This window comes from Drosophila teissieri, chromosome 2L (genome assembly GCF_016746235.2).
Source record: "Drosophila teissieri strain GT53w chromosome 2L, Prin_Dtei_1.1, whole genome shotgun sequence".
In the NCBI taxonomy this organism is placed as follows: Eukaryota; Metazoa; Arthropoda; class Insecta; order Diptera; family Drosophilidae; genus Drosophila; species Drosophila teissieri.
The window spans coordinates 4,946,311-4,966,625 of record NC_053029.1 but is presented as its reverse complement, the minus strand read 5'-3'; the positions used below and the strand labels follow the sequence as shown (position 1 = coordinate 4,966,625).

General features: G+C 44.3%; 5 protein-coding genes across 8 annotated transcripts; 3 read left to right on the top strand and 2 right to left on the bottom strand.

Moving 5' to 3' along the window:
- Positions 1–63: 63 nt before the first annotated feature.
- LOC122611776 (major facilitator superfamily domain-containing protein 1) lies at positions 64–3,755 on the bottom strand. Of its 3 annotated transcripts, none has more exons than XM_043785085.1 (7): positions 3,678–3,755; positions 2,571–3,080; positions 1,925–2,452; positions 1,387–1,864; positions 1,206–1,324; positions 1,044–1,143; positions 64–888 (listed from the first exon to the last, which is right to left on the bottom strand). In XM_043785085.1, the coding sequence occupies exons 2-7, from the start codon at positions 2,776–2,778 to the stop codon at positions 831–833; spliced, it is 1,491 nt and encodes a 496-aa protein (XP_043641020.1). In that variant the 5' UTR covers positions 2,779–3,080; positions 3,678–3,755; the 3' UTR covers positions 64–830. The 3 variants fall into 3 exon arrangements, with proteins under 3 accessions (XP_043641020.1, XP_043641022.1, XP_043641021.1); XM_043785087.1 differs by lacking the exon at positions 3,678–3,755 and adding an exon at positions 3,521–3,537; XM_043785086.1 differs by lacking the exon at positions 3,678–3,755 and adding an exon at positions 3,143–3,321.
- Positions 3,756–4,062: 307 nt separating this feature from the next.
- Positions 4,063–6,680, top strand: LOC122611603 (etoposide-induced protein 2.4). 2 transcript variants are annotated; one of them, XR_006325541.1, is made up of 6 exons: positions 4,063–4,218; positions 4,424–4,461; positions 4,530–4,828; positions 4,906–5,580; positions 5,787–6,349; positions 6,408–6,680. XR_006325541.1 is itself a non-coding variant. In XM_043784799.1 (5 exons), exons 2-5 carry the CDS (start codon positions 4,447–4,449, stop codon positions 6,289–6,291), a joined length of 1,494 nt encoding a protein of 497 aa, XP_043640734.1. In that variant the 5' UTR covers positions 4,063–4,218; positions 4,424–4,446; the 3' UTR covers positions 6,292–6,680. The 2 variants fall into 2 exon arrangements, 1 of the variants encoding a protein (XP_043640734.1); XM_043784799.1 differs by having other exon boundaries at positions 5,787–6,680.
- A 670-nt stretch (positions 6,681–7,350) lies between these two features.
- On the top strand, positions 7,351–11,246 carry LOC122611602 (ionotropic receptor 25a). Its single transcript, XM_043784798.1, has 9 exons — positions 7,351–7,465; positions 7,852–8,001; positions 8,057–8,332; positions 8,397–8,835; positions 8,897–9,011; positions 9,084–9,329; positions 9,594–10,186; positions 10,243–10,758; positions 10,814–11,246. Exons 1-9 carry the CDS (start codon positions 7,351–7,353, stop codon positions 11,205–11,207), a joined length of 2,844 nt encoding a protein of 947 aa, XP_043640733.1. The 3' UTR covers positions 11,208–11,246.
- A 307-nt stretch (positions 11,247–11,553) lies between these two features.
- Positions 11,554–12,873, top strand: LOC122626005 (protein farnesyltransferase/geranylgeranyltransferase type-1 subunit alpha). The gene is made up of 3 exons (XM_043806101.1): positions 11,554–11,782; positions 11,851–12,211; positions 12,276–12,873. The coding sequence occupies exons 1-3, from the start codon at positions 11,644–11,646 to the stop codon at positions 12,778–12,780; spliced, it is 1,005 nt and encodes a 334-aa protein (XP_043662036.1). The 5' UTR covers positions 11,554–11,643; the 3' UTR covers positions 12,781–12,873.
- Positions 12,874–13,013: 140 nt separating this feature from the next.
- Positions 13,014–20,314, bottom strand: LOC122626004. The gene is made up of 5 exons (XM_043806100.1): positions 18,904–20,314; positions 16,479–16,582; positions 15,661–15,777; positions 15,129–15,604; positions 13,014–15,043 (listed from the first exon to the last, which is right to left on the bottom strand). The coding sequence occupies exons 2-5, from the start codon at positions 16,578–16,580 to the stop codon at positions 14,644–14,646; spliced, it is 1,095 nt and encodes a 364-aa protein (XP_043662035.1). The 5' UTR covers positions 16,581–16,582; positions 18,904–20,314; the 3' UTR covers positions 13,014–14,643.
- Between the last annotated feature and the right edge of the window lies 1 nt (position 20,315).

Below are 20,315 nucleotides of genomic sequence, written 5' to 3'. Positions count from 1 at the left end.
AACGAAGCTCTTAGTTAAGTTCAAGCGAAATGGGAATCGGACTTCCCAGTATGTACTAATTTACAAAATGCAGCTAAATGAAAAGCCTCGAAAGCGGCCCTAACTTTAATGGCCCAAATGAAATGGAATGCATTTTTAGTAACTCAATAGAGAATGACACATTTTTAGTTTGAAATTTGTTTCTCATCCTTACGCAAACTTTGTTTCTCCCAACCAAATAATTCTCAAAACGGAAAAAGAAATGTATTAATTCATCTATGTCTTTATTATTATTTTATAATTCTTTTGTGACTTGTGCTGAATATCAGTTTTCAAGATTTGAAATTGTATTTTGTTTTCTCTAGTCTATGCATCATAGAAATTTTTATACTATTTTTGTTAAATTCATGTGGAAATGCAACGAGACGGAAACCACACCAAATTCTTTGAATTTCTGTTTATGCTTTAGTTAATTTATTTTATTTATTTTGTACAAATACAAATCATTTATTCTTCAAAAAGATATTTGCAAGGAAATAAAATGGAATCAAGATCAAATACTGCATCTTTCTCACACACCGTCTTTCACCCAAAACGCATCGGTTTCGTTATTTAATTTGGTTAATGTACATTTACATAAATTTATTTAATATCACACACAACAAAAAATAAATATAACAATAGTTTAAAGTTTGATATGTATCATAGAATGTTGGCTAGGAGTTAAACAGATCGAATGACCACGTCGATTGTGCGGTTAGCAGAATGTGCTCCAAGTTGCATAACAAGTCAAGGGTAGAGAGATGGCATTAGCATCACAATTGGTAATTGGTTAGTAACAGATAATCGATCTATTGCACATAGTTGCCCAATAAAGGCCGTCTGTTCACTTGGGGGCACTGCATCGCGCTTTTGGCATGTACACAAAGCAAATACATTTAGAAAGAGAATGTTAATTAGTCAGGGGCTGATGCGGTGGTGTGTCATCAGATAGGGGATTAGAACACAACATCGAAACATCAAGACATCAATAGCATGCTCAACTCGACTCAATATTCACGTACATCGATGTGTGGTATGTGGCCCGCTGAGCAGGTGACATGTTCAAATTACCCTGATGCTTGCGGTTGTAGGCCCAAATCGCACAGGTGGCCAGCAGGGAGACTAGAAAATGTGATAGGTTTAACCTGTATTCAGCCCAAGATATGAGAAGAGCAGAGCCTTACCCAGCAGGAAGGCCATGAAGAAAATCTGCAACCAGAAGTGACTGCCACCGCTGCTGTCCACAATAATGCCCGCTACAATAGTCACCACCGCTAGTCCCAGATTCTGCACAGACTGACAGCTGTAGAAGAAACAATTCAAGAGTTAAAACAATCCAAAAACCTGGCAGATTAGTGATCTTACAAGCCATATGCAGTGCCCAGCTGATACTCGGGCACAATCAAGGAAACCAGAGGCCAGAGGCTGGCAGCCAACATGGAATAGGACAGTCCCATTATGCTCATTCCGATGTACGGATCCAAGTGGGTAAAGGTCAGCAGGAAGTGGCCTAGCAGCGTGGAGATAGTGGCACAAAACACCCAGGTCACATTCCTTCCGACCTTGTCAATCACAAATCCAAACAGAGGCGATGCAATGGCAGAGATCAGGTAGACAATCGAGTTGACCGTGTTCGCCTCATCCGGAGTCATGTGGAATTTGCTCACGAAGAAGGCCTGGCCTAGAGCCACGAAGGGAAAGATGGCAACGTAGTAGGCCACACAGACCACAGACACCATCCAGAAGTCCAACTTGAAGGTGACTATATCGCTCAATTTGGCCAGTTCTCCACCAGGATTATTATTCCGCTTAAGGATTCTCTCCGCGCGCTTATCCATCCAACCTAGGTGAAGGGGAAAGTGGTTTAACATAAACTGATTTTCATATATACAACCAATCCTACCTAGAATCAGGGTGCAAATCAGGGACATAACGCACGTGGAGGAAGCCAGGAACAGGGCCACGCCCAGTCCCTTGTAGCCAGAATAGGATTTCGAGACGTATCCATACAAAGGTTGCATAATCCAAAAGTTGACGGTACTGCCGAAGCGGGCCACCGACAACTGCAGTCCAAAGACCATGTTTATCTCCTTGCCCTTGAACCAAAGCACCGCATAGCTGTTTTGGGCCACAGCCAGCGACTCAGCCCCGATGCCGAACACAAAGCGTCCCACGATCATCAACCAGAAGTGGCCCAGGACTCCGCCGGTGGCGAAGATCAGCTGGCCGACGAGCACGATCAGCATGTAGATAATGGTGCCCAGGCGGATGCCAAACACCCGGTCGATAAGAAAGCCGCCCACAAAGCAAAGCACGATATTTGGCCACGAGTAGATGGAGTAAATCAGCGTAAACTCGGTGGAGCTGAGTTGCAGTTCCTTTTGGAAAACGTCCTGCAAAGCGCCGGGATTATCGTAGCAAAAATAGGAACCTATAAAAGACTTCTTTAATTAGGTTTGGTCTCAAGCTTGTTGATAGAGTGATAGAGTTGATATATAAAAGTTTCAAATGGGAATTTATCACCCATTAAAAAGGAATCCACTTCTTACCAAAACCCATGAGGCACATAAAGAGCAGGGCCAGGAATCGATGTGGCGTGCTCGTCGGATCACAGCAACCGGCATCCTTCTGGTGGGCAGCGAGCTCCGTGTCCCGGGTGCTGCGCCGTCGCACCACAGGATGCACTTCGTCATCGCCGCTGCTGAAGGTGCTGCTGCTCGATGAACTAACGATGGGTTTGCGCTCCTCGCGTGACATTATTGCCACCTTCGTTGTCAGAATGATGGAGGAGTGACGGGAAATTTGAGTTGTGCGATGGTAATTGCTATTTGTGGCTGCTCCTGTTTGCCGGAATTCCTGCTCGTTTGCCGGTGAGCGGTAGGCGGGGGATGGGGGCGGGCTGTGGCCCTACTGTTGCTGCTTATCACTAGACCACACCATTATGCCGTGTTGTTGTTGTTGCTGCTGCTGTTGCCTCAGTATGTGTGCAGTATTGATTATTCCCGCACACAGAGATGATGGAAAATGGAAAGGTTGAAATGGGGGGTATTTCGGTCAATCTGCAATAAAGCCAAGATTGAAAATTGCATTCCCACACACAAAACAATTTCCTCCCACTCACACACACACATACGCATACTAATGCTGGTAAATGTCACGGATGGGTGTGTGCGCTTGTGTGTGCTTGCTAGGTAAACATGAAAGATCCTGTTGTCCGTTGGTTGACTAACGGTTTATGGGTAATCAATTAAGCGCTTGCATGCGCATAACATTCAGTTGACACCTGATTTAAGGTTTTACTACATTATTTGCGTATTGAAAGCAGCTCTACTGTGTATTAATTCGATATGTACATACACACGTCAATAAATAGGCATATGTAAATGCCGTATATCAACAAAAAAGGGGATTAATAAGCAAATGCCCCGTTATCGCACTCAATAAACAAAGTCACACACTAATTAATCACTAGTCCACGGTCTTATTTTGCATTATTTACATTCGATGTTTTCAAATCGCGATTGTGGCGGGCTTACGATCAAGGAAAACTTTACTTAATGTTCCCCGAAGTATTTATTTTTATTATCAAAATTTTCTTGTGATGAGCAAGTCCTATGACGCCTACTATACACATATTCAACAAGTCAAGGACTTACGGTTTATTTCTGTCCCCTGTCAGGAGAAGAATGTTCGTTATTACCTGGTTTCCCTACCTGTAGCTGTAGGGATGGCAGGTGGCATTGTGGTCGTGCTATCGATATATCGATCACATGGGGAATATCCTTACCAAAAACCGTTACTCTCATTACGTCATAATAGACTTGCAAAATATAGGCAACTAATAAAAAAATTTGCTTTGATATACTAAGAATATAAATTCGATTACCTTTGTCTTTGTACAATCGTATAAGTTGCTGAAAATTAAAATAATTTATACGTCACCATTGAAAACCACATCAATTTATTGTCATATAATAACGGTAATTTTAATAAGTATCGATAGTTGACAACACTACTCCCCTGCGCATCACTGACAAGTGCTGCGAAACGCCCATTGCGCATCAGGTGGCAACTGTGTGTTCTTACACCAAGCAAAACAACTATTATTATTATTAAATTCAGCACAAAGTTCAATGATTTTTAAGTCTTCTGCACACTCACAATTCAATCAGCAAGCACTGGCCCAGCAATAAGTATGTAAGTGAAAGTTTTAAAAGGGCACATAGCCAACCGAATATTCAGGCACACGCTATTTTGTGCAGTGTAAAGGCGCCAACGATGTTGTCTTCGTCTCGCACAACGCAAATTTATTCAAAGACCCACTGCCACATTTTGATACGCTCCCGAGCAGCTAAACACGTTTCGTATGCTTTCATGTCCATTTCGTAATGCCCCCGATCAGGAACTAAGGTCTGTCCACGCGAGATGGCGGCGATAAAGGTAAGATTGAGACTGCCCCTTTGGAGCACACAGACAATGGCCCAACTAAATGCGTTGTACAACCACAGAACATCACCCTGGGCATTCTGTACGGCCTGTGGGACAGCATACGTGGCATGACACTGGTCCTGCACATCGACGACGAGGTGAATCGCCAGAATGCCGAGCAGGAGCACCGCCAACAGCTGCGTCGCACCGACAAGGATCGTTACGAACGCGCCAGGAGGTCACCGTCACCAGTGCCCAGTTCCGCGGCTGCTATGATTCGGGAGGAGTATGCCAAGCAGGCGGAGGAGAACGCCGACGAGCGGACGCTGGAGAAGATCCTGGGCAAGAAGCCAGCCACCCAGGATCAACAGCCGCAGGGGTAAGTGTAACACAAAGACTCATCCCACGCACATATATTTCTTAATTGCGCACTTGATTTATAATCCGGCGACACAGGGAAAAGAAGATCGCCAAGAAGCTGTTCAAGTGCTGCATGCTCAATGGCGGTTTCACCTGGCTGAGCATCGTCCTGTTCGAATCCGCTCTGCTGCCCACGCTTAAATTCTGCCTCACCATCTTCTATGGAGCCCAATCCGAGACCCTGCCGGTGGTTTGGGGCTGGCTACATCCCATCCTATCCCTGCTCTTCGGCATGATGTGGGTCCTGCCCATCTTCATGCTTTCGAAGATTGTGAGCTCACTGTGGTTCGCGGACATAGCCAATGCCGCCTATCGCGTGAGAAAGGGACGCCCGCAGCTAATCCCCGGGATCAGCAAACTGGTGGCCGACTTCCTATTCAGCATGGTGGTGCAAATGCTGTTCCTGGTTCAGAGCATGCTGGTGAACCTCGTGCCCGTCAAGTATGTGGGCTCATCACTGTGCTTTGTGCATCTGTGCCTTCTCTACTCACTGTACTCCTTTGAGTACAAGTGGTTCAACATGGGCTGGGAGCTACATAGACGCCTCACGTACATTGAGAAGAACTGGCCCTATTTCTTCGGTTTCGGAATACCGCTTACCGTGCTGACAAATCTGTCCAGCTCGGTGATCGTCAGCAGCTGCATCTTCTCCATCTTCTTTCCTCTGTTCATACTCAGCGGTAATGAGGCAAAACCCATTGTGGACACCACGTAAGTGTTTTTGGTTTGGTAATACAGTCCAGCTTCCCTAAATCGAACTTCTATCACGCAATTCTAGTCCAAACTGCTTAAATTGTACGTCTTTGTTAAATATAATTCGTTTTCTCATTCTTTGTGACCAGCATATATCGATTTAGAGAAGCTCTTCTGTACTCTATCTATAAATATAAATAACTAAATATTTGACTTCCGCCCAGTGAGGTCTCCCTGCGTCTCTTCTCGCCGGTGGTCTTCATATCGAACCTGTGCTTCGGCGGCAATCCGTGGAGCAAGGCCAACCGACTGAGTGCAATGCAGCGGCAGCAGTATGAGCTGCAGCAGCGCCAGCGTTTGCTCCAGCGAGACGAGCAGCTCCTCAAGCAGCGCAAGCAGCAATATGTGCAGCAGCAACGGCTGCAACAGGAGCAGCTGATGCGACGCGATCGCTCTCATTCGCGGTCCCAGACACCGCAGTTGGGACACCCCCATCGCTACGCCCAGGCGCCCGTTTTCGATGCGGGACGGGTGCGCGATTCCTCCGCCTCGTCCACGCACAGCTCCAACGCGCCGAGCATCAATAGCCACCGGCCGCCGCCTTATTACGGGAGCTCGCTGCGCGGAGCCGCACCTTTGGTGCCCACTCCAGTGCCCGGTGCACCGAGAGCTCCGCTAACCCCGCCCGTGATACGCCAGGAGTCGGGGCCTGATGACTGGAACTTGTGAGATTTATGCTTATACACGCAACGTAGGCTTTAGTTATATATAATTCGATCTGTGTAATGTACGTATCATCTACCTATCTAACCATCGTGAACTGTGTAAGTTAAAGATAACTCTAGGTCTACGCATAATGACAATGTTCGCTAGTCGACACCGCCACCACCACAACGCCCAATTCGGAACGGGCATGACTATATATATATAGAGTGGCTATATCTGAAATGCGGCTCGCGCAACTGCTGCATAATCTTATAGATGTTTATTTTAGGCGGCGTTTTTCTCTTTAATTTTGCTCGTAGGGTGCTATGCTCTACACTAGAAATGACGTCGGGCGTAAAGTTCGTTTAATGTATAATTAATCAAAAATAAAATTAATTTTGTACTTTCGTCAATTGTTGTTGGCTGCTTAATGGGGAGCGCTTGACCAAAGTCTTATCAGTGCGATTTGTCTGGGCTAGATTATAAATCGTGTGAGTCACAACTAATCTAAAATAGTTGCTAGTATAAGTTTTTTGATAATAAGTCACAGTTATTACTAGGGATACCCACTTTTTGTACTATTTATGTGTGCTGGTAACTTTTTATTTTCAAATCAAGAGTTCATAAATACTTATGCCCATTGTGACCCTATTCCCAATGTTTCCACTCCACCGATTCGAGTAATAATTTCATGATGAATTGACAATATAACAGCTCCTTAGTACCACATAATGACTTCCCCCCCAAACCGAATCCCCTCTCCCTAACCGACACCAATTAACGCTTGAGTTCCAGCACGAACCATCGAACCAGGATATGGGTTCATGCTTGGATTGGGGAGTTGTTGAGGTGGGAATGTGGCGTTGTGGGCACGATTGCTGACCAAATTGATTATCACCAAGGTTACACCCATGTGTCCACACACTGTCCTGGTTGAAAGTGAAATTGTCAGTGGCAGTATAGCTTGTATCTGTATCCCTTTTCAAAAGCGTAGTTTCCTGTCCAGTCACCATTTGTTCTTCGTCCAGTGCGGTTGATTTTTAGCTCTTAAAATTAAATCGAAAATCCTATGTGAATACCATCATGATTTTGGTGAAAGCAAAGACCTCGAAAGTCCTTTGGCTGGTTGGATTTCTATCGCTATTAAGCAGTTTGAGTTTGGAGATCGCCGCGCAAACTACTCAAAATATCAATGTGTGTAAGTTGAGCATCGATCAAAGTGCATATAGATAATAAGCTTGAAATATAGATAAATTTAATATAATATATATTCATAATATACATAATGATTAATAGTATGTACACTCAGTTTCATGGGTAAAGGATTTGCTAAAAACATCTTTCAGAACATTTTCTTATTTTCTCAAAACTATAGTACATCAAATACGTTCCAACTCTTTAGATTCGTTGGATATAAAGTAAACTAATTAGATGATAATGGTGGAGAACCATATCGGTTGGGTAGATTAGTTGGGTGGTGCCTGTCATAATGAGTTTTTAGGGCAAGCAAACAAACGCAGTGCCACGTAATGCTTTTGGCCAATGCACTTTACCCCATCTGATCCCATCGATTTGTGCTCATAGTGTTCATCAACGAGGTGGACAATGAGCCGGCGGCCAAGGCTGTGGAGGTGGTGCTCACCTACTTGAAGAAGAACATCGGATATGGACTCTCTGTGCAGTTGGATTCGATAGAGGCAAACAAGTCGGATGCCAAGGTGCTGCTGGAAGCTAGTGAGTTGTGCATGGGATTATTCTATGATTCTATCGCTCACACTTTCCACCTCAGTTTGCAATAAGTATGCAACAAGTATTGAGAGGAAACAGACGCCTCACTTGATCCTGGACACCACCAAATCGGGCATAGCCTCGGAAACGGTGAAGAGCTTCACCCAGGCCCTGGGTCTGCCCACCATTAGTGCCTCCTATGGTCAGCAGGGTGACTTGAGGCAGTGGCGCGACTTGGATGAGGCGAAGCAGAAGTATTTGCTGCAGGTGATGCCGCCGGCGGACATTATTCCCCAGGTCATCAAAAGTATAGTGACTTATCTTAACATCACCAATGGTAAAAGGATTTGATAATTATATAAAAGTGAGTATTAATGTATACCATTCCAAATCCCCACCAGCTGCCATTCTGTACGATGATTCCTTCGTTATGGACCACAAGTACAAGTCCCTGCTGCAGAACATCCAAACGCGTCATGTGATCACCGCCATAGCCAAGGATGGAAAGCTTGAGCGCGAGGAGCAGATCGAAAAGCTGAGGAATTTGGACATCAACAACTTCTTCATTCTGGGCACCCTGCAATCAATCAGCATGGTCCTGGAGTCCGTGAAGCCGGCGTATTTCGAGCGCAACTTCGCCTGGCACGCCATCACCCAGAACGAAGGAGAGATCAGCAGCCAGCGGGATAATGCGACCATTATGTTTTTGAAACCCGTGGCGTATAAGGAAAATCGAGATCGCTTGGGATTGCTGCGCACCACCTATAACTTGAACGAAGAACCGCAGCTGTCCTCCGCGTTTTACTTTGATCTGGCGCTCAGGAGTTTCCTTACCATCAAGTGGGTTATACTTATTATTTATTTATTACTTACTATATGTATTTACCAATTTCGCCTGCAGAGAAATGTTACAATCGGGCGCCTGGCCAAAGGACATGGAGTATCTGAACTGTGACGATTTCCAAGGTGGCAACACACCCCCAAGGAACTTGGATCTTCGGGATTACTTCACCAAGGTTGCTGCTCCCAGCACGTGTGCAACAAATTATGGTTGATTAACCACTTCCGTTTTGATTTCCGTTTCACAGATTACCGAAAAAACTTCGTATGGCACCTTCGATCTCGTCACGCAATCCACTCAGCCATTCAATGGGCATAGCTTCATGAAATTCGATATGGATATAAGCGTGCTACAGATCCGTGGTGGCAGTTCCGTGAACAGCAAAGCCATTGGCAAATGGGAATCGGGTCTGGACTCGGAACTCACCGTCGACGATAAGGAGCAGATGAAGAATCTCACTGCGGATACGGTTTATCGAATCTTTACTGTTGTGGTGGGTCACGACAGGGGAATACAAAGGATGTATTAGTAGTGCAATTATTAGTTTTAGTAGTTTTCATATGATAGTTGCTTTTATTTTTAATATATTTAACTTGTAGTCGTTGTGTGTCTCGTTTTTTGGTCCTACTTAGTTACATTTAACTTAATATATATACAGAATATTAAAGGTAAACCACGTTGTTTTAGTCAAAAACTTAAAACTAAGAGAAAACTATATTGTTTACATTATAATCTAACTTATATTTAAACTTCACAGCAAGCTCCTTTCATAATTCGCGATGAAACGGCTCCGAAAGGATACAAAGGATACTGCATAGATCTGATCAACGAGATTGCCGCGATTGTCCACTTTGATTACACCATCCAGGAGGTGGAGGACGGCAAGTTTGGCAACATGGACGAGAACGCCGAATGGAATGGCATTGTGAAGAAGCTGATGGACAAACAGGCGGATATTGGCCTTGGCAGCATGTCGGTGATGGCCGAACGGGAGATAGTCATTGACTTCACGGTTCCGTACTACGATCTGGTCGGGATCACGATCATGATGCAGCGACCCAGCTCCCCCAGCTCGCTGTTCAAGTTCCTCACCGTGTTGGAAACGAACGTGTGGCTGTGCATCCTGGCTGCCTACTTCTTCACCAGCTTTCTCATGTGGATCTTCGATCGCTGGAGTCCCTACAGCTATCAGAATAATCGGGAGAAGTACAAGGACGACGAGGAGAAGCGCGAGTTCAATCTGAAGGAGTGCCTCTGGTTCTGCATGACTTCACTGACACCCCAAGGTGGCGGCGAGGCGCCGAAAAATCTATCCGGGCGTTTAGTGGCCGCCACCTGGTGGTTATTTGGGTGGGTAGTCCTCTTTAGATTTTTCAAAATTTGATTTAATTTGTTATTCTCTCAAGTTTTATCATCATTGCCTCGTACACTGCCAATTTGGCTGCCTTCTTGACCGTATCACGTTTGGATACGCCCGTTGAAAGCTTGGATGACCTGGCGAAGCAGTACAAGATCCTGTACGCTCCATTGAATGGTTCCTCTGCCATGACATATTTCGAGCGTATGGCCAACATAGAGCAGATGTTTTACGAGATCTGGAAGGACCTGTCCCTGAACGACTCCCTCACCCCGCTGCAGCGCTCCAAGCTGGCTGTCTGGGATTATCCAGTGAGCGATAAGTACACCAAGATGTGGCAGGCCATGCAGGAGGCGCATCTACCTGCCACACTCGAAGAAGCCGTGGCCCGGGTTAGGAATTCGACAGCAGCCACGGGATTTGCCTTCCTGGGCGATGCTACCGATATACGCTACCTGCAGTTGACCAACTGCGATCTTCAGGTGGTGGGCGAGGAGTTCTCCAGGAAACCCTATGCCATAGCCGTTCAGCAGGGCTCGCATCTCAAGGATCAGTTCAATAATGCGTGAGTAATAGGTAATTGTAAGGTTGAGATTCTCTATATAATTGTTTTGCTTTAGAATCCTGACTCTGCTCAACAAGCGACAACTGGAGAAGCTCAAGGAGAAGTGGTGGAAGAACGACGAAGCTCAGGCCAAGTGCGATAAGCCGGAGGATCAATCGGATGGCATCTCAATCCAGAACATTGGTGGCGTCTTCATCGTGATATTCGTGGGTATTGGAATGGCCTGCATCACCCTGGTCTTTGAGTACTGGTGGTACAGGTACCGCAAGAATCCGCGGATCATCGATGTGGCCGAGGCCAATGCGGACCGATCCAATGCTACGGACCATCCTGGCAAGCTGGCCGATGGGGTCATCCTGGGCAACTCGGGCGAGAAGTTCGAGAAATCAAAAGCTGCACTGCGTCCGCGCTTTAATCAGTATCCGGCCACGTTTAAGCCTCGTTTCTAGAACTACTCTTATACCAATGAATCGAATATTATGGTAAAATGAGCACGCGGATGTCTACGTCTAGTTTTAATGGAATCAGTCACTTTGTGCACTTTTATTGAAATCTTAATAAATGTTTTAACAAGAAGCTTGTGTATAACCACATTAACAAGAAGCTTGTGTATAACCTAATTTCTAATATAATTGATAAACATATATTAATTATTTTTGAATTTCATATAATATATTTAAAAATCCGTTGTTTGAATGTAGTATTTTCTAGTATTTCAAATAATAGTGCCCTCGATATCGAACAGTTGACAACGATAGTTTCGGAAAAAAAACGCCTCACGTTATCGATGAACGATAGAGCCCGATAAATTCGGACAAGTAAAACAGAACAACATAAAATTCCACACTCACCCGCGCTCAACAGTTTTGTTTTCAATTAACCGCGATGGGCGACAGTTCGGATGAGGAGTACCTGGGCACAGATTGGTTGCCTTACAGCGAACGCTCCGATTGGGAGGATGTGCAGCCGCTCGCCCAGGACGACGGTCCCAATCCGGTGGTGTCCATTGCTTACAGTCAAAAGTGTGAGTAATGCATGCGGCTTTATCTCTGGAAGTCACTATATCTGTGAAAATATATCCGTACACCGTAGTTCGCGAGGTCTTCGACTACATGAGGGCCATAATCGCGCGCGGAGAGAAGAGCCAACGTGCCTTGGACCTCACCACGGATGCACTGCGTCTGAATCCGGCGAACTACACGGTCTGGCAGTACAGACGCGACGTCCTGCGCGAACTGAAGGCAGATCTGAATGCGGAACTGGACTATCTGAGCGAGGTGATTGGCCAGAACTCGAAAAACTACCAGGTTTGGCACCACCGTCGCGTCATCGTCGAGATGCTGAACGATCCCAGCAACGAGCTGGAGCTCACTGAGAACGCCCTGGTCAACGATGGGGATGCCAAGAACTACCACGCCTGGCAGCATCGCCAGTGGGCCATTCGCAGTTTTAAGTGAGTAAAATTATGTTAATTAAGAGAAAATTACGTTCAATAAATTACATTTCATTATTTGCAGTCTCTATGATGACGAACTTGGGTTTGTGGACCGTCTGATTTGCGAGGATCAGCGCAATAATTCAGCCTGGAACCAGCGCTTCTTCGTGGTCAAGCATTTCGGCTACACACCGGATTTAATCCAGCGGGAACTGTCCTACACGATGAACAGGATTCGCATCATTAAGAACAACGAGAGTGCCTGGAACTATTTGGTGGGCGTGATGCGACAGGGCGACAATGGAAATGCACTTCTGAATAGCTACCCGGAGGTGGTGGAGTTCGTGGAGGAGCTCTACCAGGCCGGCAATCGATCGCCCTATCTGCTGGCCTTCCTCATCGATCTGTACCAGGAGCAGGCACTCCAACTGAAGGTCAGCGATAGCGATCAGCTAGCCCGTAAAGTGTACGGTCTGTGCGAGGACATGGCCACCAAACACGATGTGATTCGTCGCAAGTACTGGCAGTATGTGGCCACCCATCTGAAGAACCAGCTGAGCACAGTCGAGGAGAAGCAGCAGCAGTAGTCCAGGTTATAAATCCATTATTGCTTAGTTTTAAACCACATACGACGTACTTAGGCCTTCTTTATACATAAATAAAATTTAATTTACCGTCAAGTGAGCGCGCCTGGAATATTGTTGCAAAACACCACCTAGACATTGCCACATGCCCTGATGGGCGGCTGTCTTCATCTTTTACGCATCCGTCCAACTGTTTATCTAAGTGTGCTGTTGTGTTTGCACACGTAAATTTCATTAACAATGAACAGATAATTTTAGCGCAGTGTGTGCGCTAGCTGAGGCCATTCAGCGGTTAAAGTGAGCTCGTAAATTATGGAAACAATTAATACTTTTAATGCTAGGCTTTAGGAAGAGCTGCTGTTTTGTATGCAAATGAATGTGGGAGTTTCGAGCTACGAAGTGGAAAGCATCGTAAATATTTTAGAAAATATTTCTAGAGCAGAAATTATCTTTACCTCCAGCTATCTTCGTTCCGTTGCCACTGCAATTGTTATCTTTTTCGTCAGAGATAGGAAGAACCTACAGTGTGCTGTCTCAATATTGTTATTTATTTAAATTTGCTTCTTTTAGGTTTTTGTGTTTGTTTTGTTTTTTTTCTCATTCGTTTTTTAGTTCGAGTACATACAATATAGCAGTTGTAATATATAACTTTTTCATTTAATTTGATTTTCTTGCATATATATTGAGATTCGGTTTTTGCATTTTCATAATAGAAAACCTCCAAAGATGACCCAGATCTTCGCCGCACTCGACTAGTCCAAAATCATCTAAGGGGTAGTGGGAATTGGAAATTGGGAATCGGGTCGGGTAGTATGTACTTAAAATGAAGCAGAAGACATCTTTGGCGTGTTTTTTTATTTTGTTTGTTTCGTTTTAGTTCAGCTAAATAGGAGCAAAATCATTGAGTACTCGTTTGCGTAGTTTAATAAAATTTCGTAATAATAAAATATATATTTATTTTGTATTTTTGTTTGGTTTTTGCTTCGCTTCGTATTCCTTTCTTGGATTTGGGTATATATATAAATTTGAAAAAAGCCTATAAATCCAAATATGTTTGGTTGGTACAAGACCATTTAAAATCAAAGCACTTCGTTTGGGTCATCGAAAGTATTCAATATAGTTTGAAAAATATATATGTAGTATTCTGAAACGTTTTCTTTAAATAGAGGAAATTGTGCATAGCTCTGTTCCATGGCCCAAGCGAGAGATTTTTGTGTTTTTCAGTTGATTCGAGATTATCAAGATTATCCTGTTCAGAGATTTTGCGTGGCGAGCCAGAAGAGAGAAGTAGTTGGTGTGTGTTGCTTGTTTAGTTCGTTTAACAATTTGATATATAGAGTTAATATATATAATAGTTTTAATAAATTGATGCGCTCCTTGATTTGCATTGAGCCACTCTGTTTGTGTTCTCTGTTCGTTCTCGGAGTTCACTTTTGTAAAAGCATTTTTAGCAAAAAATTAAAAATTTTCTCTCTCTCTGTCTTCGGTTGTCGTTTAAAATGTCTGACTTCAGCGCAACTCTTGATCGTTTAAATCCCCCGGTTAATGTTTAGTTCTTGTCATCGAATCCTAATCAATACCCATATAAAATAAATCCCTTGATTCTGGGCGAAAAAACCGCATTCGCCGATTGACGCCGCCGCGTTTCTGTGTGAGGAAGCTTCATATACCATCTATAAATATACTCGTACAGTTTCTTGGTTTTCTCGTTAATATAATTGTTTAAAAAATCAACGCCACTTGATGTGTGCCATGTCCTGTCTGTCCTAAAGAGTCCTAATGGGTGCTTACAGCTTTAAGCATAAGTTCTGCGTGGGCGTAGCGCTCCGATCGATCTCATATCTCGTTTCCCTAACCCAACCTGGCCTACTTGTCCTCCCCGATGCCCTCGTCGGTCGTGGTCTTGCGCTCCCTCGCCTCGTCGCCGCTGATATCACATTTTTCAGCCAACATATCCTCGATGCCCTCGTCCACCGTCTGGCTCTCGCCGGGCACATGCTTGCGCCGCAGCTTGGTCACCACCACGCAGTCGCCCTGCGGCAACGGCGGAAACTTTCCATAGGACGTGTTGTCAATGGTTCCCACGGTGCTGTCCTCGTAGCAATCCGGTGTCATCCGCACGCGGCACGTCTCGAAAGCCTTCTCGTAGCCCAGCTTCGTATACAAACTGCGGGACGCATCGTTCCCAGGACGTATCACCACGAAGGGCGTGTAGCCGCGCTCGATCACCAGTTGGGTCAGCGACTTGGCCAGACGGATTCCATAGCTAGGAGGAAAATGATTTATTGCAGAATTAGTATATGAGCAATTTAAATAAAACCGAAGGAAGAGATTTCTAGTTCTCTACTAACCCCATGCGCCTAAAGTCTGGACGTGTTTGCATTGAGAACATGGCACCGTAGTATGAATGGACCATCCAGGCGGCTAGCTCTCCGGTCTCCTTGCGAAAGATGCCCAGGCCAGGTAGCTTGCGCACGAGGATGTCAAACAGCTGGACGCACTCGATTTCATTGGCAGGATATAGATCATGTATGCCCTGCACGTTGTCCAGGTTCAGCAGACGCATCTCCGCGTCCTCCGGCAGCGGCTCCAGCTCCAGATCGGTGTTCAGCTTGTTGCACACATAGATATCACCACTGAGTCGTTCCATCACACCGAACTTCGAGTAGAAGTCATCCAGGCGATTCATAATGGCGATGTGCGTAAAGTTCAGGTACATAGGCTTCTGCCAATCTATAAGTACATCTTCGGTGCGCAGCATATCGACATGCTCGATGTGTGCGGATGGACAAAATATGCCTAGAGTTTGGTATATATTGTTGTGTGGCTAAAAAAATATGTTAGTCAATCTTTGTCTTGTATATGGCAAAATTTTAGACTCACCGCAAGCGTGCATCCTGGAAAATGGAGAATTATCGGTTTGTCGGGCCAATCTTTAGCAACATAAAATTTGAAATCCCAAATACGATCATTCAGGTACGTTTTTATGGTTTGATGAAACTGCAAGTAGAAAAGGTAATGTTGCATATAATCCAATCCAAGAATATGAGTGATGAAAATATAATAATATTTAAATTATGAGTGGCTTATTATCATTTGTAAAGGATCTACAACTTAAGTACGAAATCGTTCGTGTTTAATATTAATAACTTGAGAGCACAATTAATGAAATTAAATTAGTCCAGTTTACGACTTTAAGCACTCCCCATATTTTACAATTACAAAAGCAATTTCCCAGACTTGGGCATCGCGTTCCCTTAGCTGTTGGTAACCGCCCCGGAAAAAAGTTGCTCGCTAAAAATCGAAACTTGAGGCAACTCCGGCGGTGGCCAAATCCTTGAGTCCTTTGCCAAACCATAGATATAGCCAGCAAAAGTACAAAAGCACGTGATGTTCGGGGCGGAATGGCATTAAAAATTGAACAAAAATACAAGTGTAAACAGTGAAAACAGGTCAACAAACAAAAAAAGAATGCGAGACCAGTTTTGAGGGTTTGGGATTGCATGACTGGTGGTCTCGGTGACGCCTCCTGACTACAGGAAAACCCCCCTTTTCCGCCCAACTGCAGGTAATTGTTGGTAAATTATCTGAGAATTGGGCGTGGCACCTGGGGAATATCTTGGTGTCAAGTCGGGCGGTCATGCAAAACTTTCAGAGAAATTAAGAAGGCAAAAAAATAAGATGGCAGTTTTGATACGCACCTTTAACGATTCCGGCAGATAGCGTTCTAAAGTTACCAAAATTTCTGGAAGCTCTGATTCATGCACCAAACGAAAGTGTTTACCTTCAGGAATGATTTCCATTTCTGCAACGAAATTAAAGCCAGGTTACATTTGTGTGTATTTTATGTAATGCTTGTATATTTAGAATCCCTATACGTCCATCAAGGTCTCACTTTTTGGCCTCTTTCAAGGCCAAGAGCTTAACAATAGCCAAGTTGGAAAGCAAAAGTCACAGCGGAGGGATTCTAAGGAACCGGGGCACTCACGTCCGGATATTAGGGATGCTCTGCCACAAATGGTGGAACGTAATATGGATTGGTTCCTCATATCCATGGAGAACTATGGCCCCCAGGTTACTCTGCCCTTTAAATTGGTTGTGCATCGGAAGGACATTGGCAATTGAGCCAAATTAGCAGGAAAGTGCCATGCCAAAACAGGTAATCTCCATCAAATTTCGCCGAATAATCAATTTGATTCGATTAACTGAAATTGGGATCAATTACCGTCATTGATTGATGGCATGATTGGACTAGATTTACTAGTTTTCGGATGGCATCAAGGTTAAACCTTAAATATACATATTTGAATTAAAACAGAAAACCCTTTGATTTCATCTTCGGTACTGTAGTTACTAAAGTCAAACAAATGAGAGCAATCCTTTAAATAGTGGATGGAAAGATATTATTTTGTGGCAATACAAATACACATAATGTGTGTTTTCTTGTTTTTATCGCAAGATTGATGGCTTTTGTGATTGATTGGCGATTGCGCCAAATATCATTATCCTTCGCCCTACAACGGCATGTGCCGCTCCCCCATTTTGCAGTCCGCCCACCGCCAGCGGTTACTATGACTATTTATTGCAGTAACTTGTGCGCTCAAAACGAATGTAGCAATGGGGCACACGCTGCCTGAAATTAGTATTAGCCATGTTGTACATAATCCAAGGTGGGCCCGGCAATGCAGGAGTACGAGTGGGTGGACCAGACCACTGGCCAAGATATGCCACGTATCCGCATCACGTCTGATTCAGCTCAGACAGTGCTTAGCACTTGTGTGCCTTGGCAAAATCAATATCAGACTTGAGCATTTGCTATTTCTGTTGACGAGATTTGTCAACTTCTTAGCATAAGAGGTTAAAGAATACACATTTAGAATACATTTTTTATTTCAAATGTTTTCAATTATCCTTCTCTAGCTAGCGAATCCCCTTAGTTAAAACTTCTAAAGCCCAAGTTTTTTGTTAATCCTCAAACTCATGTAATGGGTGAATTGGTAAAAAGTAATATCCCCTGTCTAACTTTTCAGGTTGGCTGCCTTATAGCGATGAGTCTGCTTTGACAGTTTTTGTTGATTTAATGGATAAAAATACCGTTGACATTTCTCGGCGGCACCCCCGCGGGGAAATCGGAAACCCAGACGCAACACCGCAGGTGCTGACATCGCCCCGAGAAATTTCGTTTTCGCATTCGCATTCCAATCCCGAGCCCTTTCTTCTCTATATGGTCGGTAGACTACCCCGCCCACGACTGCCGCCTTACCTGTGGCATGCTATCGCACTTGTCAGCCAATTTATTTTGGCTACGTTTGGGTTTTTTCCGGCCTAATTATTGAGTTGCCATATGGCTGCGATGCGTTAAATCTTAATACCCTGGTCGGAAGGGCATCATGAATTTGTCATGAGCTGGCTTCCCCTGAATTCGCTTGTAAGCCGCACATACATACATATTTGCAAATTTCCAGGAAATGAGGCTTGGTTGAACTCAGGTACACTCAGTTAAAATAAATAGGAATAGCTCAAAAGAAGTAAAATGCAATTGAATGGAAAGGTTTCCATTTGTAAGGATCAACGGGAGGTAAGAGATTAGCAGAATACCAAGAGAAAATATGAAGGATAGAGGGGATTTCAATAAATAGGAAAAAGTAAATGAGGTAGTCATAGGAAACAAGATGGAAATAGCCCACAATAACCGCAAGTGATTGGCTTAAAAGAATAGAAGGAAGGGGTAAATATGAAATAAGGAAAGGTATAATCAATATGAAGATTAAAATGAATACTCCACAATAACTGCAATGGATATGCCAGTAAGCATACAAAAGATGGGAAATATTTGTATCTCATAGATTCTATATGTTGTAGGCTATTTTCATAGTTATTAATGATACGACTCGCTGAAATAGCATCGAAAAGCGAATTTCGAGGAACCCTTGGCGGCTGATTACTGATGCGATTTCTTAGCCGCATCCACGCTAATTGACATGCACATGTGCACTTTCGGGAATGGCGCGCAGAAAAGTTAGCGACGTGTTCTCAATTAAAACGGAAAAATCAGATACGATCCGAGGAATGTGCATAGGGCACAGTTCCCCACCGCGATTTCGTTTGCCTGCAAAGTGCACTTACAAAAAATATTAATTCCGTTGACCTTGTGTGAATTTGAGGCTGCCTTGGCTGGTGGTGCGGCTTCTGCTTCTGCTTTTCTGCTGTTTGGCGGTTGTGGTGGTGCTTTTGCTTTGCTTTCTCCTTGCTTTTGCGGTTTTCGACTTTATCCTCGAGGCGTGTCAGCTTTGCGTGCGCGGTATATATTTAAATTTATATTTTTATTTATTTTATACGCTCACCGAATTCTATGTGGCTTATGTTTGGAAATTTATAAAATTAATTGATTTTGTTTTCAGTTATTTTGTTGTTGGTTTTGAAAAAGTGCAGTATGAAAATAATTGTTGTTTTTAAATTTATGTCCCGTTTTTATATTCAAATCACAGATGTCTTTATTAGAAAAATTTAGTTATTATTTTAGGCTGTTTTAGTTGATAGTTGTTTTTTTTTTTATTTGTTTTATATTATTGGAAATTCTGGAAGTTCTTTTTTCTGAGTTCTGCTTTGCTGCTTCTTGGTTAGGCCGTTTTTGAATGGAGATGTCGGCAGGCTGTGATTGATTTTTCTGTCGATTGATTATTGAGTGGGCCTAACTCGATGGACGCGACTGTTGTGAGCTGTCTCCGCCAGAGATTACAGTTAGTTCTCTTGATTCTCCTCCTCGGCTCTCCACTCCTTTCTGCTCCTCCCTTAGCCCCCGTTGCACCTCCACTGATGGCCTAACCAGGCGGCGTCTTCTTCTTATTTTCACCGTTAACGTCCAAGCGCTGCTGCTATGTACGTGCGTGTGTGTGTGTGGCGTGTGTGTGTGCTACGCGAGTGAGTGTGTGTGCATGGCGATTGAAAGGGGCGGCGGGAAAAAGGGTGAGGAGTTTTTGGAGTTTTGCAGCCGACTACAATACTCGGCAATTCGCTTTTCGAGACGCGTCTATCGTTGCAGTTTATGTATTTTAACAGAAAATTGATTTTCCTCTGCGGCCTGGCCTGATTTCAGCTTCCTTTTTTAGTCCTGCGTGGGCGGCTGAATCCTGGTGGCGCCCTCAGTGTTGATTTACTTCAGTTTGGCTTTATATTCTTTTTTCTATTTTGGCCACACACAACCAAGGACACTCACGCACACACACACACCGACACACGCGCCCACAACGGTACACGCACAGTGGAATCGAATTCGAGTTTGAATAATTCGATTGCGGCGGCTGGTTTGAGAACTTTTTGCATCAACTGTGCTTGGACTGGACTGCTTGCTGTTGCGTTGCTGCTGGTGCTGCTACTGCTGCTGCGTTGTTGCTGTTGCTGCTCCAATTCGCTGCTGGTGTTGCCTTCGCCTTGGATGGATTTTCCTCGGGCTGTTGGTTCTCTGCCTTGATGTCCTCTGCGAAAACCGAACTGAACTGAACTGGCTGACTGACGACAACGAACTGATTTCGCGGACC

Coding starts and splice junctions, on each gene's coding strand:
- LOC122611602 (XM_043784798.1), top strand. CDS start 7,351: ATGATTTTGGTGAAAGCAAAGACCTCGAAAGTCCTTTGGCTGGTTGGA. Junction 8,002..8,056: donor CAAGGTGCTGCTGGAAGCTA/GTGAGTTGTGCA, acceptor TTTCCACCTCAG/TTTGCAATAAGTATGCAACA. Junction 10,187..10,242: donor GCCACCTGGTGGTTATTTGG/GTGGGTAGTCCT, acceptor TATTCTCTCAAG/TTTTATCATCATTGCCTCGT.
- LOC122626004 (XM_043806100.1), bottom strand. CDS start 16,580: ATGGAAATCATTCCTGAAGGTAAACACTTTCGTTTGGTGCATGAATCA. Junction 15,605..15,660: donor TTCCAGGATGCACGCTTGCG/GTGAGTCTAAAA, acceptor ATATTTTTTTAG/CCACACAACAATATATACCA. Junction 15,044..15,128: donor CCAGACTTTAGGCGCATGGG/GTTAGTAGAGAA, acceptor TTTTCCTCCTAG/CTATGGAATCCGTCTGGCCA.
- LOC122611603 (XM_043784799.1), top strand. Junction 4,829..4,905: donor CAGGATCAACAGCCGCAGGG/GTAAGTGTAACA, acceptor CCGGCGACACAG/GGAAAAGAAGATCGCCAAGA. Junction 5,581..5,786: donor AAACCCATTGTGGACACCAC/GTAAGTGTTTTT, acceptor ACTTCCGCCCAG/TGAGGTCTCCCTGCGTCTCT.
- LOC122626005 (XM_043806101.1), top strand. CDS start 11,644: ATGGGCGACAGTTCGGATGAGGAGTACCTGGGCACAGATTGGTTGCCT. Junction 11,783..11,850: donor CATTGCTTACAGTCAAAAGT/GTGAGTAATGCA, acceptor CGTACACCGTAG/TTCGCGAGGTCTTCGACTAC. Junction 12,212..12,275: donor TGGGCCATTCGCAGTTTTAA/GTGAGTAAAATT, acceptor CATTATTTGCAG/TCTCTATGATGACGAACTTG.
- LOC122611776 (XM_043785085.1), bottom strand. CDS start 2,778: ATGTCACGCGAGGAGCGCAAACCCATCGTTAGTTCATCGAGCAGCAGC. Junction 1,865..1,924: donor GATTTGCACCCTGATTCTAG/GTAGGATTGGTT, acceptor CCCTTCACCTAG/GTTGGATGGATAAGCGCGCG. Junction 1,144..1,205: donor CTTCATGGCCTTCCTGCTGG/GTAAGGCTCTGC, acceptor CACATTTTCTAG/TCTCCCTGCTGGCCACCTGT.